Source organism: Nyctibius grandis, chromosome 2, assembly GCF_013368605.1.
Source record: "Nyctibius grandis isolate bNycGra1 chromosome 2, bNycGra1.pri, whole genome shotgun sequence".
Lineage (NCBI taxonomy): Eukaryota > Metazoa > Chordata > Aves > Nyctibiiformes > Nyctibiidae > Nyctibius > Nyctibius grandis.
The window spans coordinates 328,272-346,247 of record NC_090659.1 but is presented as its reverse complement, the minus strand read 5'-3'; the positions used below and the strand labels follow the sequence as shown (position 1 = coordinate 346,247).

Sequence of the window (17,976 nt, the reverse complement as noted above, 5' to 3'; positions counted from 1 at the left end):
CTCTGGGGCATCAACAGCTTGAAGAATTAAACCGTAATTCTTCACAAGAGAAAATACATCCACTTGTGCAGAACGGGCCTGGATTTGCTGCTGGGAGACAACGGTCACATTTTTCTTCTGCCGAAACTATTCCCACTGGATGACCTTTCTCTTTCAGGGAGCATCTGACTAGATTGCTTTGGTTCTTTCCAGTTTGTCCTTTAAACGGAGACTGCAACAGCAGCAGGGACCAGTGACCAAAAAAAAAACCCCTGAGGTAAATAATAGGTTCTCAATCTCTTTAGATACCCTTAGATGCATCTCACAGAGGGATAGTCTTTCTGCTTGCTTATGGAGCAGTCCAGAGGATTCTGACTGAGAAGACACTTTCTCCAAGCATCTATATCTTGAACCAGTGTTCTTCTATCATCTCATCGATCTTGTTGGGTTATTACAGTGCATGTTTTATTAAGAGTAGTCTAAAGGCCAGCTTTTATCAAAACACAGCTGGCTGGTAGATCTTTTTTTCTAAGAAAATAGAACGGGTTCATAACTGGGCTTTTACAGATCCCAGATGCCACCTTTTCTATATAAGACCACAATATTGACACTATCTGTGTCTAGGGCTGATAAACGTTATTGCATTCTTTTCCCATATGTAATGTTATTAAAAATAGGTTAGTCACAAGGGCTTCTTATCGAAGTCCTTTGTTTCCCTAGAAACAGTGACCAGCATTAACCTTTCTAAAAGTAGCCCCTGCGAGAGACAAATGTCTTTGGTTGTCACTGTTACAAATTTAATCTAGGGGAAATGTGCTGCGAATTCTGGTTCACGTTAAAAGAAAGCAAATAAATCCCAGAAAAGCAGGGCTGACGTGCAGTGTCAATTCACAGCAGGCTGGCAAGGAAAAGAAATTGATGATGTTTGAACCAGTGCTGGCTGTGTCCCTTTCTGAGCGACACAAGCATTGAAATTGCACCGGCATCAGCTGCACAAACGGTTGTTTGCAGCCCCAAAAAAGAAAAGGGAGGCGTGGGAGTGAGATTGTAGTGTTCACGCAGGACTGATGAAAGCTGAATATTTGCAGAGCAGAAAAAATGTAAGTGATAACAGGGTATTTGTAAAAACATGCCTTCTTCTAAGCAAAGGAGGTGGGAATGGGGATATTGTGTTTAGAAGTAAAGCTGCTGGTGCTGTGAGAGAGGAGCAGGATGGAGGGAGTATAAGCACGTTATACCCTCATGGCATGAAATAACCATATTCTCAGTCTTCCCAGCAGATTAACAGCATCCATAAATCTGGGTGATGCATGCAATTTACCTCGTTTCAAATTGTGATCAGGAGCGTCTCCTTGAGCTTTACACAATCACAGAATCACAGAATCAACCAGGTTGGAAGAGCCCTCTGGGATCATCGAGTCCAACCATTGCCCTGACACCACCATGGCAACTAGACCAGGGCACTAAGTGCCATGTCCAGTCTTCTCTTAAACCCCTCCAGAGATGGTGACTCCACCACCTCCCTGGGCAGCCCCTTCCAATGTCTAATGACCCTTGCTGAAAAGAAATTCTTCCTAATGTCCAACCTGAACCTCCCCTGTTCCCCTAAGCAGCTGAGATCACTGGCTCTATTTTCTTTTTTGCCAGGTATAAAGCAAAAAGGTGATGAGTTAATGCAGGATCTAACATATGTCCATGCTGCAGGGCACTGAGCACCGCTAAAGCAGAAGGCTGAGAGGGGTGGGGAGCCCTTCTGGTTTAAGGAAACTGGTGAGAAGGGTGTGACAGTCGAGCGCTGGAGTGTGACACACGCAGCTCGTTTTCAGCTCCAGCACAGATTCCTTTCACAGATGTATCCAGTCCAGGACTGAAAGCTTCACCCCTAGCTTTAGTAGAGGGCCCTCTCCTCAACTTCAGTCTGTCTGGAGGTGGGCATATCTCTAGCAGAGCAGCAGTGATTCTCTGTCTCCTGGTTGCATTCCCAAATGCTAAAAATACCAGGTTACTAAAGCACTCAGAGCCTCAGACCTGTCACATCAATCTCCTGCCTTTGAGTCTATCACTTCCATAAATTCCCCCATTTCTTACAAACCTACCTTGTCTGTGCAACTGTCACTGGCCAGTCAGCAGGACAACAGCTTTAAAAATAGCAGATTCAGTATGCAAACGTTCTTCTTCTTGCCTGGCCACAAACCAAGCCACTTGCTCCTGTGGATATCTAAGAATTCAATGAAGCTGTGGATAAGCTTCCTCCCTGCTCCTCTTTGCTTCCTTGGAATTGAGTTTTCTAAAGCCCTCATATATTGTCTTCCCTTGTGGCCAACATGCATTATCCCCAAAATTTATTTTCCTTTGTGCTTTTATATTCAGTTAATGCTAGAACCAAAGGAAGCCTATATGTCTACCCATTCTGGTAAAAGCAAATCAATCTGGAGGTGTCGGTTGTTTTGCTGTTTATGGTTGAAGTGAAATGAGCCCTGAGTTACTTATGGTGCTTGTTCTACAGGAAAAATGAGTTTACGATAAGGTGGCCAGACACAGCCTAAACTCAGTCTCATACATGAGCTTCCTGAGGCAAAGCACTCACTAAAATTGATGCCTACTTTGTTCATTCCAGGCTGAATCAATGTATTCTTAAAATTTCTCCACTGCCTTGCCTTGTTCATAAGCTGGGGCACACCTGTGTATCCCAAACCTGAGCCTGTAGGCTTGGCCTTTAAACCTCTGGGGCCCAAGAAGGGGATTTAAAGTGCTGGGCTGGGATGTGAACACTGGCATCCTAGCTGTGTTGCTTGAAGGCAGTTTGGCTGACGTAACCAAATTCCCTTTATAATCACTTGTCCCTTGTGCAAGAAGCTTTGATTTTCATGTTCTAGAGGAGTTATGTCTGAATGGTCTTAATTTCCCCTTCATCTCCCCCAAGCCCACGGTAATTAAGTTCTGAGGCGCTTGGAAAAGCAACACTTGCCCCCTGTGAAAACACAGAGGCAGGAAAAGCTTCTTCCATGAAGTCATGGAGCAAGAATGGAGTGGCAAGGGGCGGCTGGCGAGGGGCGTGCTTGCTCCCCACCGACATTCCTGCCCCCCCCTTCGCTGGGGTGCGGCAACACGTGTCCCCTCCTCAGGCATTGTCTCCTCGCCTGGGATCCGGCGGACAAATATAGGCATGGAGGAAAGCTGCTGGTGTCTTTAAACAGTTATCACCAGTGACCTTGAGAGAGAGGCGTATAAAGTCTGGGCCAGACAGAGCCGAGACACTCTCTGTGTGCTCGCCAGGGTGAGTACCAACCTCTCTCTCTTCTAAACGTGGGTAGTCAGCCGTGCTCTAACCCCGTACCGTGCTTTTGATGTGACTAAGGTTTTCGTGTGGCTTAAGGTTTTAGTCGTAATATCACTAAACCCACTCATCCTAGGGTGCTGCTTGAGTGCTAAAATGGTAAATACCTGTTTCTCCTCTAACATCAGTGTATTTACTCAGCCAGCTAGAATAACTGCTTAGGAAAGGGTCAGCTCCCTTGTAATTATGCATCTGGGTGGACTGATTAGCCAGTACCTGCAAGTCATATTTTCTGTCTTCTTTCTCATCTGCAAGAGGTCATGGCTTGTGCAATTCGCAATTTTAAGCAGCTCATTGGTCCAAGGAGCTCTTTAATCCAACCTGTGTAACAACCCTCAGAGAATTACTGGGTTCTCTTTCAAGGACAGGCAATGGCTGCTGTCATTGCCATTGCAGACGAGCCCCAGCAAAGACAGACGAGGTCCCTTCTTCCCAACTCTGAGAGCACCACCAAACTGCTGGTGGTCCTGGGCACGCCACTGGACTTTGTGTGACAATATTGGCTCTCTGCAGGGGGTAGGTGTTTTCAAGGCTCTTCCAAAGTTCATATACAAGGGCCGGCTCTTTTTGTTGTTAGCTAGAACAGACTGAAAGGAAAGCTTGTGTCTTTAGTTCTGCTTTGTCTTTCCCGACTATACTGCCTTTTAAAAATAGTCCTATGACCAAAAACCAAACAACATTCCCAATTTCTCCTATCTGGCGATGGATTTGCCTCACTGAGCTCTCTGCACCCACAAGGTGTGTTCTGCCTGGGCTCTGACCTCTGCTGTCACTCCAAGCGCATGAGGCTGCTGGAGAAAAAGGGATTCTGTCCCAGCTGACGTAGTGCTTCTTTACACCACAACACATTTGCCATGGTGGTTGGCCCTGAATATATAAGGAAAAAAAGAAAATTAAATAAGAAGGTGACAGCTGAGTGACTGTCCCAAAGAGGTCTGCGAAGGGAGCTAGGTTGCCCAGAAGTGGTTTAGAGCACTTCAGTGTATATTTGGACGTGAGAGAATCTGTCCTGAACCCTAGAGATTAGCACTGGAGTGGCTCCTCTGGCATGTGCATGTTTAATGTGGAATGACACATGCTCTAACACTGTTCTGTTTAAATGTACGAACTGATGTAATTTCATTGCTCCACCAGAGCTAAGACACACTCCCCATGGGAGAGAGGCTTTGCCACGCTAGTTTTGAGTTGTGCCTCCAGCTGGGAATTTTGGTCAGCTCAGATTATGTTAAAATAATTGGCAATAGTTGTGCTTATGTAGGCCCTTAATCTTTAAAAAGGAAAAAAGTTAAGGCTAGTTCTGAGGAGGAAAGTTTTTGCTCTACAGCAACAAGACAGAAGGTCTCAAGCTTGTACTGAAGCAGCGGGAAAGGGCTGAATGCAAAACATTTGGCAGCTCTGTTGTCGTAGGGCTTTACATTCCCCAGGAGGAATGTGCTGAAAAAAACCTGCCTTGGTTGATGAAGAGTTTTTATCCCTACCAGGATTTTGTTAGAACTAATTTTTGAAAGACTACAACGTCTGTCTTGATAGGGCTCTTGAAAATTTGTCCAGCTGCTCTGGATATTGCACAGTAAATAAAATAAGGGAAGAGATAATATGCAAGGGTTGCTTCGACTAATAATCAAATGGTATCTTCACTGTGAAGAAAAAAAATCTGAAATTCTTAAATTGTGTGTGTGTGTGTGTACACCTTTTAGCAGTGGAACTTTTTAGACGTTCTCTGGAACATCTCTCTGTGTAGCACACACCCTTGCAGCAGTTCTCAGTTGGCAGCAGTGAAGTGTTGCTCCATGACTTCCAGAAAACGCCTGCCTGAGCCAAGGCTTTGCTGGCTGAGCAGCAGAGCTCCAAGGAGACGTGCTGGAGAGCGCACTGCCTGCTCCAAAAGGGTTTGAAAGGGGCCAGAGCGGCCCCTGCTAAGTGGTTTTTAAAATCACAGCTTCAAGTGGTCCGTTTTATCTCCTGCTCCTAAGCACCACTCCTGCCACAAAGAGAAGATTGAATTCTCCCATGGAGATAACTGTGACTCATGTCGGGGTTTTGAACCACGCAGGATCTGGCTGGCTTTAAATAAGCTGAGCCAGGGAAGGGTTTAACTAAGGGTTCAGCATAGCCCCAAATCTGTGTTAGATATTTGCATTTCAAATCCACCATCACTTTGATCAGCCACCCGCCACGTTGTGCTGAGTGTTTTGTATTGCCTCAGTCCACAAAATAGACGTTTTTTCCCCCCCTTTCTTTGGTAGACCAGGTCCCTTTCTTCTTCCTCTTTGAGCTGTGCCACCTTGAACCCTCGCCAAGATGATGGACATGACAGAATTCGGGGAGGCTGCTCCTTTCCTCCGAAAGAGCGAGAAGGAGCTGATGATGGCCCAGACCGTCGCCTTCGATGGTGAGTTGCAGCACCCTTTGTGTTGCCAGTGGCTGGTTAAGAGGGATAAGAGCTACATCCAAGTGTGGTTGTGGGACTGCAGAGCAAAGCAGGCTGCAAAGCCTCTGCTGTCGCTGCTGTGCTGCTGCTCTTTGAGGTAGCTGGTTCAACCAAGCTCTGGTTTCTTTATTTTGCAAAGCTATTAAAACCCCCCAGGTAGTACCAAGTAGAAATAATCTATCGATTTATGGTAAGTAAGTAATTAACTAGATTTAGAAGGAAGGTGTATTTGTACTGCTCTGCTAAAGAGGGGATCACTTCTTTGTCCGTTTGAAAGACAAATGCCACACATTGATGTTCCTGTAGTGAGAGAGATTCTGTGGCCTGACTAGATATCACACAGAATCACACAGAATCAACCAGGTTGGAAGAGCCCTCGGAGATCATCGAGTCCAACCGTTGCCCTGACACCACCCTGTCAACTAGACCATGGCACTAAGTGCCATGTCCAGTCTTTTCTTAAACCCCTCCAGAGATGGTGACTCCACCACCTCCCTGGGCAGCCCCTTCCAATGGCTAATGACCCCTTCTGTAAAGAAATTCTTCCTGATGTCCAACCTGACCCTCCCCTGGCAAAGCTTGAGGCTGTGTCCTCTTGTCCTATCGCTGGTTGCCTGGGAGAAGAGGCCGACTCCCACTTCACTACAACCTCCCTTCAGGTAGTTGTAGACTGCAACTATCTCGTTGTGTTGTACCTGTACATCTGTTTGATTTGCAGGCTGTACCATGATCTGATGTTAACTTTTAGTTTCACGTAATTTATTTTTCATTAAATGGATTTATGTGAGCCCTGAGGTGTAGCAGTAAGTATAAATACACCAATAACCACAGCATTTTGATATTCAGAATAGCTGCTGTAACTAAAGACCTAAAGTCTAGTGCAGCTACTCCAAACTCTAAAAAGCCACATATATAACTCAATGGGAGTTATTAATATTACTGTGTTTCAAGACAAAACTCAGAAGAACGTTCAGGAATAAGGTTAAACCTGATAGCTAGCAGGCAAATAATGTGGGCTGAATTCCTCGCTCAGATCCCAATTTTCTGTGTGACTTTTTAGGAGGCGCCTTAATTTGGGCTTGGATCTCAGTTCCTCCATGTGCACGCTGGTGATAATGATTATGGATTTCCTGTGGAGGCTGAGGCTTAGCCAGCATTTGTGAAATATTTTGACACCTTTTGCTGGAAGGATCTAGAGGAAGCCAAGTGGTAGTTTCAAAGGGGAGATAACATTTGGGAGCCCTACGCCTTCTGCTTTGGCAGGCAGCTCCCCAGCACTGCCAATCTGCTGGCATCTCAGAGGCTTTGTGTTGCTTGTGTGGAAAAAGTAATCCAGCAACCCATGGTGTTACTGTCTGACGCAAGGCTGTGAACCCTCGGTCTCCTTCATTTCACAGGGAAGAAGAAATGTTGGGTTCCCGATGAGAAGAAAGCTTACGTTGAAGCTGAGATTACGGAAAGCAGTGGTGGCAAAGTGACCGTGGAGACGACAGATGGAAGGGTACGGAACTGGTTTTGTCTGATCCGTGACTAACAAGGCCAGAACAGCAAGCTCCAGAAATTACCTGTCCCAGTTTAAGCTCAGTGGCCTCTTTCATGAAATGGGGTGTGAATGGGAAGCCCCAGTAACTGACGCCATATCAGAACGACACATGAGAAACCACCGAGGGCAAACCAGCAATGTGGTGGTGGGTGAGCGAGCATCAGCCACAGCAGTGGGCAGTCTGTGAGCAACCAGCCCGTTCTGGTTTGGCTCCCAGAGCTCAGGCTGTAGCTAAATCCCATGGCTCCTTTCACAGCTATTTCACAGAATCAACCAGGTTGGAAGAGACCTCAGGGATCATCGAGTCCAACCATTGCCCTGACACCACCCTGTCAACTAGACCAGGGCACTAAGTGCCATGTCCAGGCTTTTCTTAAACACATCCAGAGATGGTGACTCCACCACCTCCCTGGGCAGCCCCTTCCAATGGCTAATGACCCTTGCTGAGAAGAAATGCTTCCTAATGTCCAACCTGAACCTCCCCTGGCCAAGCTTGAGGCTGTGTCCTCTTGTCCTATCGCTAGTTGCCCGGGAGAAGAAGCCGACTCCCACTTCACTACAACCTCCCTTCAGGTAGCTATACCACTGTGCTCCTGGCTTTTATCATCTCGGCCTTCCCGCATTCTTCTAATCATGGTGAAAACAAGCTGTATTACATACACAGCCTGGGTTTGAGCTGAAGGACTTCCCTCTAGAGGGGAAAAAACGGTGTGTTCTCCTATAATGTGTGTGAAGCAACAGAAAATCCCAGTGTTTTCCAGCGGTGCTGTGCTTATTTGTCTTTGCAGACCATGACTATAAAAGAAGATGACGTGCAGTCAATGAACCCTCCCAAATTTGACATGATAGAGGACATGGCTATGCTGACCCATCTGAACGAGGCGTCTGTGTTGTACAACCTGAGGAAGCGCTACAGCAACTGGATGATCTACGTAAGGGTCATTGCAAGGGTATATTTAGAAATCTGCATTTCAAGTGCAGATTTCATGTTTGAACGTGTGTTCTTCATATCCAGTTTACAACTTTGATCAGTCACAAAGCTGAGGGTCTTGCTCGTCTTTTCAGGAAAGAAGTTGCTTAGAGCTGGCTTGTGTCTGAACAGAGACAGACAAAACTGAATTAATAGGATGGTGTCTGGTTCTTTGGCTTTGCTTGCTTGCCTAGGAGATGGCTGCCATGGGACATATTTTCAGTAACCAAGGCATTAGGGAGACCTAGTTTATTTTTCCTCTCCTAATATTAATTCGTGTCAATACCAGCCATGGAGATTTCCTAGTTAAGAAACAATGTCCCAAGCTTAGAGCACACACATAACTTCTTTGAAGTATGGGCCTTTCTATCTTTAGTTCAGTAATTTTATTCCCTTCATTTTCAGTGCTGACATCTGTCTTGTTTCACTCTGGCCCTTTCCCTTGATCTGTATCTTCCCTGTGACATTAACATAATTTCTGTCAGCACCAGAACAAGTTTAGTAGCATCTAATTTTATGAGGCCAAACTTTTGCTCTCTGTTTGCTACGTTCTCTGAAATCAGTCAGAGGAATCTATAGATTTTCTAGCCAATCCCTGTTCTGGTTTTTGGTGTTCATCAGAGGAGCAACTCCAACTTTTTCCAATTTAAATTCTGGTTGTTAAACGTTTTCTGCATTTCTCTAATAATCCCTGTATCGATGTGTATGGCCTAAAGCATAGCTTTGCTTGCAGATCAGTACAGGTAGAAAATTAAATTTGTCATCTTGCCTTAATCCATTTACTGGTTGGGGTTTTTCTTTTTGTTGCATAAAATAGGGCTGAGGACTCATGCCAAGGCCATTCTGGAGCAGGTCCTAATGCTGTTTTTAGGGGAAGACACCTGGATTTCACCTGAAATTTTTAGAATGTAATTGAGCTCATTAATCTGTGTGCACACACTGCTTGTGCCCATATAATAACTGGGTTTCTTTGAAGATTTTTGCTTCAACCTGGACTAAGTACCTGAAAAGTTACCAGTTAACACGGATTCCCTGGGTTTACTACTGAAAACTCATTCTTCCTCAGAACAACCAGGCCCAGCTGACTGATGTAGACAGCCCAAAGAGTGACTATATAAAGACAGATTTTTACCAACTGTGTTTCTCCAAAAGCTGAAAAAAGCTCCACAGCTTTGGCAAATAACACCATGAAGTTGTTTTCTCTTTGAACACCCACCAGAAATTGCCCCAAGGTGCTCACATCAAATTAACGATGGGAGATTGTTTCTCCTCCTAAGAACAGAGTTCAAACAGGAAAGATGTGTCTTTTCTTTCCTTCGTCATGACTGTTTTCAAGAGGAATCAACTCTTATGGGGCAGCAAGGCAGAAAATCAGACTTGGGTCTATTTGCTGCTCCTTCGTTTTGCTGAAGGTGCTGTTTCTGTTTCTGGTTGTCATCTTGAAAATACTTTTCCCCCTTTTGGAAAGCTGTTTAACAGCTGTAGTTTTGGTATCAACTGCCAATAGGAAGTCACTTAGTAGACCAGTAGCTTTAGAAATTCAAGTCAGAATTGGAATTCCAATCAGAAGCTGGCAACACCACGTCCTGCTTGGTTAGCCAAGACTTTTTTTCTTATTCCTTCAGCCTTTTTTTTCACTCTTGTGTTCCTCTCTAGACCTATTCTGGTTTGTTCTGTGTGACTATAAATCCCTACAAGTGGTTGCCTGTCTACAAGCCGGAGGTTGTTGCTGCATACAAAGGCAAGAGGCGCTCGGAGGCTCCTCCCCACATCTTCTCCATCGCTGACAACGCGTACCACGACATGCTGCGTAGTGAGTAGCACTGTTTGCTGTCAAATTTGGTTGTGCTTTATTTAGCTGACGTGATTGGTAGCGGATGGACGTTTGTGAGAGCTTTTTTTTTAACCTCCCTTGACTGTCCCTGTGGTAATTCTGGTAACACTGAGCTCTACATATGGATTATCTGCAAGGTGCACAAATTTATCTGCCTGAACTGGGTGAATCCATCAGTTTGTAACAGGCCATGTCCCAAAGGTCTGTAAGTATTTTCCCAACCTCAAAAATAAATTTTCCTGTGAAATTTTCTTGCCCTGGCCCTCAAGTTACTGGAAAAAGAGTTTATCAGCAGAGGGCAGCAGTGATGTGCTCACAGCAGGTCCTGTGAGGCAGCAGGGTAAATCCCAAAGAGGCTTGGTGGGAACACATCCTGCTGTCACCTGGTTTTAATAAAATGGAAAGTGCCACAGCTGTGAGGGGACAGAAGGTGCTGGGCAGAGGGGTTGTGTGTGTGGCTGTAAAGAGATGCTTTTTTATCAGATAAGGGTGAAATATGGCCAGGCTGCCCAATAGGTGGCCTGTTATGATGACTGGAATTAAAAAAAAGAATTTAGGCTCAACAATTTGGGAAGCTGCTATGATTTAGCATTTGCTGAACTTGGTTAGTAATATATTAACGTTCTGAGGTGTTCTAATAAGTGCTTATTTCTGGTCAGGCCATTAACAGTGACACTGTAAAACTTCATCCCTGCAGCATGGCCAACTGAAGAAGAGTTACACGTGCGTAGTAAGGGACGGCCTGTGAACAAATATCAAAATTACTTGGGTTGGTCTAGTATTGCAGGAGCAGAAGGGTCAGATGTGAGCAAAGACACACTCAGGAGTAAGAAAGTAAACATTTTGATGACAGGAAATTACTTTATTACAGTTTCCCAGACACAGGAGGAATGAGCACAGCTGACAGGTCTTTAATACCAACTTAAACAGAACACAAGAGGAGGATTCAGGGCAGGGCTAGAACTTGCATTGCTGGAGGTCAGAGTAGGTGATACTAGTTTTATCTTTCCATCTCTGCTTCATGTGATTCTCTCCTGTCCTTGCAGGACTGATTCTGGAATAGTTGGTACTCATTTGCAATCATAAAATGCAATTTGTACAGCTTACTAAGTTTGTATCTTTTTTTTCCCCACTCCACAGATCGTGAGAATCAGTCGATGCTGATCACGTAAGTGCTGCTTTTTTGATTGATTTGAGACTCTGTTGCTGTGAAAAACTTGGAAGAAAAAAAATCTACCAAAATATAAGTTGACCCTTGAAAGCTCAGCTAAATTGCCTGGAACTTGATCCAAGCCAAGTAACTGGCAATTTGGCCATCTGATGGCTACCCTGAGCCACGTGGGAAAGGAGTAGCTAAGGGTTTGGTTGAGGCTGGCCCATTTCTGATCCTCATCTGGTGTTCATTCCAAGTAGGCATGAAAACAACTCAGCAGGTAGTTAAAGAAGCTTCTTCCAGGGTTAGCCTTGCTGTGGCTGCCCTCTTTGGACACGGAAGACTCCTCCTTTTCAGTGTGGTTGCTCTTGCTGCAAATTATATTTAAGAATGTTGTGTAGACACATCTAAAGGGAGGGAGATGACCAAGGCAGAAAAGAAGAGGCATGTCATTTACTGGCAAGCATGAAAGATGGAGAGTTGGGTGCTCTCTACACAATTCACATGTGCTCCTGGATAATGCCAGCAAATTACTGCAGCTTTTCTGTATGTTTTCTATCTCATTAGCTATATATAGGCATACATCAGATCCTCAGTCTGGATGTTTAATAAAACTTCATCCCCTTAAAGGAAGATCGGCGTAGCATGGATTTGTACTACATATCTGAGCCCAGTCATGTGAAGAATTAGTTGCTACTATTGTAGGCATTCACCTCTTCGTTCAGTCAATTTAATGTGATTTCCACTGAAATGGCCAAACAATGGGCTGCAGAAATCAGTGATTCTGAGAGCAGCCTGTGTGCGGGGAGGAGCTGCCAGGACAGAGGGGTGAAAGGATGAGCTACAGCTCTTTGAGCAATGCCTGTGTTATTTTCCTCCTTCCTTCAGTGGAGAATCCGGTGCTGGCAAGACTGTGAACACGAAACGCGTCATCCAGTACTTTGCCACCGTGGCAGCCCTGGGTGAACCTGGTAAAAAGAGCGTAAGTCTGCTGGGGGCTGTGTCATTCCAGGCTCCCAAGGGTTTTCTGTTGTGTACAACTGACCTCACAGGTCTGCATGCTGAACACTAAACAATGTGCTAAACCTCAACAGAAAGAGCTTATTCACTGCGAGCTTCATTGCACTTGAAGGCTCAACACTCTTTCATGGTGAATTAACCAATTCCTATGAACTTTATTTATAAGGCCAAAATTTCAGCCAGGCTTGGGTTCTGTACACATAACTCATGTCACCAAAACCTATTCTACATTCATCTGAGGCCTGCAAGGGTTTCTTAACAAATGATTGAGTGGTCCAGATCCAGCTTCCTGCGTGCAATGAGGCTGGTACTCATGATGGTGTCCAAAACCTGCTGTGCTCATGGCACAGTTATGCAAATAACAGATATTGCAGCTGGAAGATATTCCATGTCATTTATCAGCTCAGGTCTCATTTTATTTTCATTATCATCACCTCTTTTTTTTTTTTTTTGTCAAATAATCCAAGAGTTCAAGTGCAGCACGATTTAATTGTCTGAAACTTGTCTGTTTGCATTTACATCCTTTCATTCTTACCACCCGGCACCAGTCTCTCTTCTCTGCCCAGCTGGTTAGCCTTTTGGTTCATTGTGGAACATCTCCAGAGCAAAACCAGGTAGATGCCTGGAGCAAGGGTTAAAACAACAAGCTGGGTAGGAACAGCACTTGGGTAGCTCAAAGTTATGCTTTTTGAAGGAAGGCTTGAAAAAGTTCTGCTGGTGTGTTGTTGCCCACTAGACATCTAACCTTGCTAACCTTTATCTTTTGTGATGTCCTTCATGTTAGTTCTCACATTCTCTCTTTTTTTTTATCCCCACATTGTGTTCCTCTTTTGACAGCAACCAGCTACCAAAACTGGGGTAAGTCATCAGCTTTGCTGTTTTACCTTTTCCACATGAAAATGGTGCTGGCCTCTCTCGGTCCGTGTCATGAACCTCAGCGTTTCGCTTTGCATGCTTCCCCCAGTAAAGGATCCCTGGAGCCCAGGCAGGCAAAGTAGTTTGCTTCAGCAACTGAAGTTTGTGTGAGTGACAGTTAATCCTTTCCTAATCTCCAAAAAATCCCAAACATTACAAGCTCTGAGTGCTTTCAAATCTGACGCATTTGAGTGCTTGTCACTGTCTTCAATAGCCCCTCTCCTACACACATTCACTTGGATGTCCCCACATGCTTCACGGTGTGTGGGAAGACATGGTGATTTCTTTAGTATGCAAATGGCATAAAATATCAAACCTACAAAGCAAAACAGTAGAGAGCAGCAGAATGTTTGAGGCCTTTCAAGCACTCATAATTCACTGACGATCTTGCTGTTATGCCATTCACACTGTGCCCGCCCTGGGTAGTGTTAAATCACTTTGCTATGGAGGCTTCTCCTATAACTGAATGCAACGTTACAGCTGACAGCTGAGTTTTGTGGCCTGTAGGTTTCTCAATAGCGTTTCAACCTTGATTTTTAGGGAACCTTGGAGGATCAAATCATTCAAGCAAACCCAGCCTTAGAAGCTTTTGGAAATGCCAAAACCCTGAGAAACGACAACTCCTCACGTTTTGTAAGTCTGTAACATCATGTAACCGTGTCCTCTTCAACAATGGCCAGATAATAACATCTCTGCAATAATCCCTTCAGAAGTTGCTTCTCACTTTGTCCACTAAAATGGCTGGATGTCCATACAGTGGAAGAATAACAAAGTAGGATCTAACCAGAAAAAACTACTGAAAGGATTAAAGACAAAAAGAAACAAAGATTCACACTGAATAATTGTTTAGACTGTACATGATCAGGAGACAAGCAAAGCCTGGCTTTATGAAGCCCTTTGAACAGCAATGGCAGATCTTTAGGAGTGCCTCTGCTGCACAGCCTTATTTTCCTACCATGTTTTCCACTAGCCTAAGTCATTCATTCTCCCTATAATAGTTTTACTTTGTCACTAAGTGTCAGAAATACACCACAGTCCCCGCTCCCTCCCACATCTTCCCTTTCTGCAGACCCACACACCTACCTTTAATCCATACCATCTACCTTTCTGGCTGAGTTGCCTCTGCTTGTCCCTCAGTGCTGACATGACCATGAGGCTGGCAGGAGAGCAGTTCCCTCTGGAGCTCTGCCTCTGCCACATCAGGTTGGTGTTGGCTCAGAGGTCCAAAAGGGGTGGCATGAGGATGACAGCCTGAGTTTGTAGCCCATGCTTTCCTAACACATTTAAAAACGAAATCACAAGGGGTGGAGAGGGACAGAGGTTGTAAGCATCTGTGGAAAGCTACGCAATTGTACAAGGATTTTGTCCGCTGGAATGGAAATTAATTATTTAAAACAGCTGATGTGTTTGAATATGAAGAATTAAATGAAAACTACTCATTTTTTATGAGTTTTGGGGGATGAATATGCAAATTTAATGGGCAAAGCGGTGCAAGATCACAGCGCCTTTCTGATGTAAGTAGTTGCATATAAGTTAGGACTGCAAATGAGGGGTCGTCACAAAAGGAGCCTGTGTGTCTCACACCCAGACTTACTGCTCTGAGTCCTGCATTGCAGTAAACCTGCATCGTGAGACTGGAAGCTACGTGCATTCCCCTGGTTTAGCCTGGGCAGATAAATACGCTGTTATCCTTTCCCCACAAGCTGATTATATAGTTCTATGTACAGATTTAGGCTTGGAAAAATGTAATATCATTGTTTGATATTTCTCTTTGAAAATCTGCCTGTGCAAAGCCACGGAGTTAGCACAAACTGATTCTTTGGGCCAAATAATTGCCTTCGAGCAGCATCCTTTGTTTCTCTCTGTGTATACTGTATGCACTAATGAGAATGTTCTTCTGTGTGAATTAGGGCAAATTTATCCGAATCCATTTTGGAACCACAGGCAAGCTGTCATCTGCTGATATTGAGATTTGTAAGCAGCAAACTCTCTCCTTTTAAAAAATACAGTTGCTCACCTGAAAGCTTGGAGAACCTTTCTCACTGCATTTTCCTTTGTACAACTAGATTTATTGGAGAAATCCCGCGTGATTTTCCAGCAACCGGGCGAACGAGACTATCACATCTTCTACCAAATCCTGTCGGGAAAGAAACCAGAGTTACTGGGTAAGCATTACGTGGACCCAGATCTTTTAAGAACCAACCTTCAGCTGGATAGACAGTGGCTGGTGGGGGGCAGGGAGCAAACCCATGTGCAGAAAGGCCTTTATACTTCCACTTGATGAAACTTCCACTGTCAAATACACTCTTTTAAAGATGCTGTTCCAATGACAGCAGCAGAGACCACTTTTCTGTGATATACAGATACCCTATAAAGTGAAATGATATTATCGATTAGTCTAAGGGAATAAGACTCAGACAGGACTTCTAAAACGTAGCATTATAAAGGCAAAAAATGTCACACTGGATTTGTGTAATCCAAGGTCTCGAAACATCTGGAAAACGCTACGCCTCCAAAAGCATTTGTGGTGATAAAGCTTTAATTATCCAGATTGTCATATATGAGGAGATTTGCCTATAGGTCCATGAAGGAAGGCTAGTTCCCTCTTTCTGGCTCAAGCACGTTCTGTAGCAAAGGGGAATGTGCAGAGCTGCCTGCTGCTGATTGTGTGGCCATTACACCTTTCAAGTCTTCCCTGGCTGAACGTGGTCCCGTAGACCTGCTGGAGAAGAGTAGAGCAGATGAGGTCTCTCTGCTCCCATCTCCTCATGCTTCGAATAAAACCTTAGCTACTTATTTAAGCGATGTGGTTTGCTGACTTTAATTTGTGCTCTCAAGAAACACATTCCATAAAATACATCAGTTGCTTTATTCCTGTGCTAAACTGCTGCTAAGCCCTAGCAATCATAATCTGTTCTGAAGTCTTATTATCCTGACAGCGCGTCGTCAAGTCCCTAACCCTCTTAGCTTTTACGTGGCCTAATTAATGACGATTACGGGAAAGATTTCAAAGCAGCATTACACTGAGATTCCTGTGTGAGTCCCTGTGCTGGGAAAACATGCTCTTTCTCATAAACTATCTGTCGTATACTCCACAACAGCAGACACTTTTCTGGCCAGCACGAGCATGTCTGCAGGCTCTTGAAGAGGCTGAAACCAATGGGGACTTTTGTTTTGTAGACAATGTATGCTGGGGTTGTTTAGCCTGGAGAAGAGGAGGCTCAGAGGTGACCTTAGTGCAGTCTACAACTACCTGAAGGGAGGTTGTAGTGAAGTGGGATTTGGCCTCTTCTCCCAGGCAACCAGCGCTAGGACAAGAGGACACAGCCTCAAGCTTCGCCAGGGGAGGTTCAGGTTGGACATTAAGAAGCATTTCTTCTCAGCAAGGGTCATTAGACACTGGAAGGGGCTGCCCAGGGAGGTGGTGGAGTCACCATCTCTGGAGGGGTTTAAGAAAAGCCTGGACATGGCACTTAGTGCCCTGGTCTAGTTGACAGGGTGGTGTCAGGGCAACGGTTGGACTCGATGATCCCAGAGGGCTCTTCCAACCTGGTTGATTCTGTGATTCTGTATATAAACACATACATATCTAAAATATAGGTAAGTATAAATATAGAAAAATATAAATGTAGATAAATGAATACATAACATAGTGACTACATAGCAAAGTAACACAGACTTATAGAGAATATGATTTTATATACACATATATTGATAGACATATATATATTTACATACATACATATTTACACATGTAGGTACGTGTGTATGAGACTGAAATCCAGACCGAACCTTGGTCTGCTGAATGTGGGTGAAACTTTCTTTTGATTCAGGGAAGCAGCCCTCTCCCTGTAGTTCTGGAGCCAGCTAGCTTTCTAGAAAACAACTCTATACTTTTGGGTTTTGATGTGAAGGAAAAGGAAAGAGGAGAGAAAGAGAGACACGTTCAGACTTCTGGTTACCGAGAGCCAAGTGTCTTCTGCAAAGAATCCTGGAAGTCGCTATTTTGTGAGACTGTTATAAAAGAGGGGAATCATGTCCATTGTCCCTGGCTTGGATCATACTAAAATGTTTTTCTCCTCTGTACTTAGATAGGATTGTTACCCCTACAGGCATGCAAGGCAGAAAGTAGGGCCGTATGGGAAAAGATGAGCTCAGTATGCTGCAAAACGTGCTTAATAGATGTGTATGCAGTATTCCAGTATTCTTTTTAGTTGTGCTTTCTCTAAATCTTGGTCTTCAAACTGGGGTAGTAGAATGAGTTGGTTGCTGCCCTGCAGTTGTAAAAAAAAAAACAACAACAAAAAACAAAAACAAAACAAACAAACAAAAAAACCAACACAAAAACCAACTTTATACACAGTTGTGCAGAAACAAATGTTTGTCAGAGTTGATCTTCTGATCTCCATTTTTTTGGGATGTCCTGAATGGATGGCAGTTCTGACCTCTGCAGTTCTTTTACAGATATGCTACTGGTATCTACCAACCCATATGACTACCACTTCTGCTCACAAGGAGTAGTTACAGTGGACAACTTGGATGATGGAGAAGAATTGATGGCCACGGATGTAAGCCTGTATTGATTTGATGTTGTGCTTCATAGGTTAGGTGCATGTGGGAAGGAAAAGTGCTGGCAGGAGCCTGACTTCTGTCACTGAAGCTATTGGACTAAAGTAAAAGCAGAAATGAGTCTTAATTGCATTCGTACTACGAAGCACAAGGCCTGATAAACTATTATACTCTTGAATCTGGCCTTGCTCCATGTAATGCCCGTGGGCACAATGTTCTTATAAT

The 17,976-nt window shown here is 44.3% G+C and overlaps 1 protein-coding gene across 1 annotated transcript in view; it reads left to right on the top strand.

Annotated features, from left to right (window-relative positions):
• Window positions 1-212: 212 nt before the first annotated feature.
• Window positions 213-17,976, top strand: part of MYH15 (myosin heavy chain 15) — a 46,644-nt gene continuing 28,880 nt past the window's right edge. Inside the window, exons 1-12 of the mRNA XM_068395250.1 lie at window positions 213-256; window positions 5,563-5,708; window positions 7,145-7,248; window positions 8,079-8,222; window positions 9,917-10,073; window positions 11,235-11,262; window positions 12,136-12,229; window positions 13,105-13,125; window positions 13,723-13,815; window positions 15,093-15,156; window positions 15,249-15,347; window positions 17,647-17,750. Of these exons, the coding sequence (XP_068251351.1) occupies window positions 5,618-5,708; window positions 7,145-7,248; window positions 8,079-8,222; window positions 9,917-10,073; window positions 11,235-11,262; window positions 12,136-12,229; window positions 13,105-13,125; window positions 13,723-13,815; window positions 15,093-15,156; window positions 15,249-15,347; window positions 17,647-17,750 (999 nt within the window). The 5' untranslated portion in view covers window positions 213-256; window positions 5,563-5,617. The remainder of the gene's footprint in view (window positions 257-5,562; window positions 5,709-7,144; window positions 7,249-8,078; window positions 8,223-9,916; window positions 10,074-11,234; window positions 11,263-12,135; window positions 12,230-13,104; window positions 13,126-13,722; window positions 13,816-15,092; window positions 15,157-15,248; window positions 15,348-17,646; window positions 17,751-17,976) is intronic.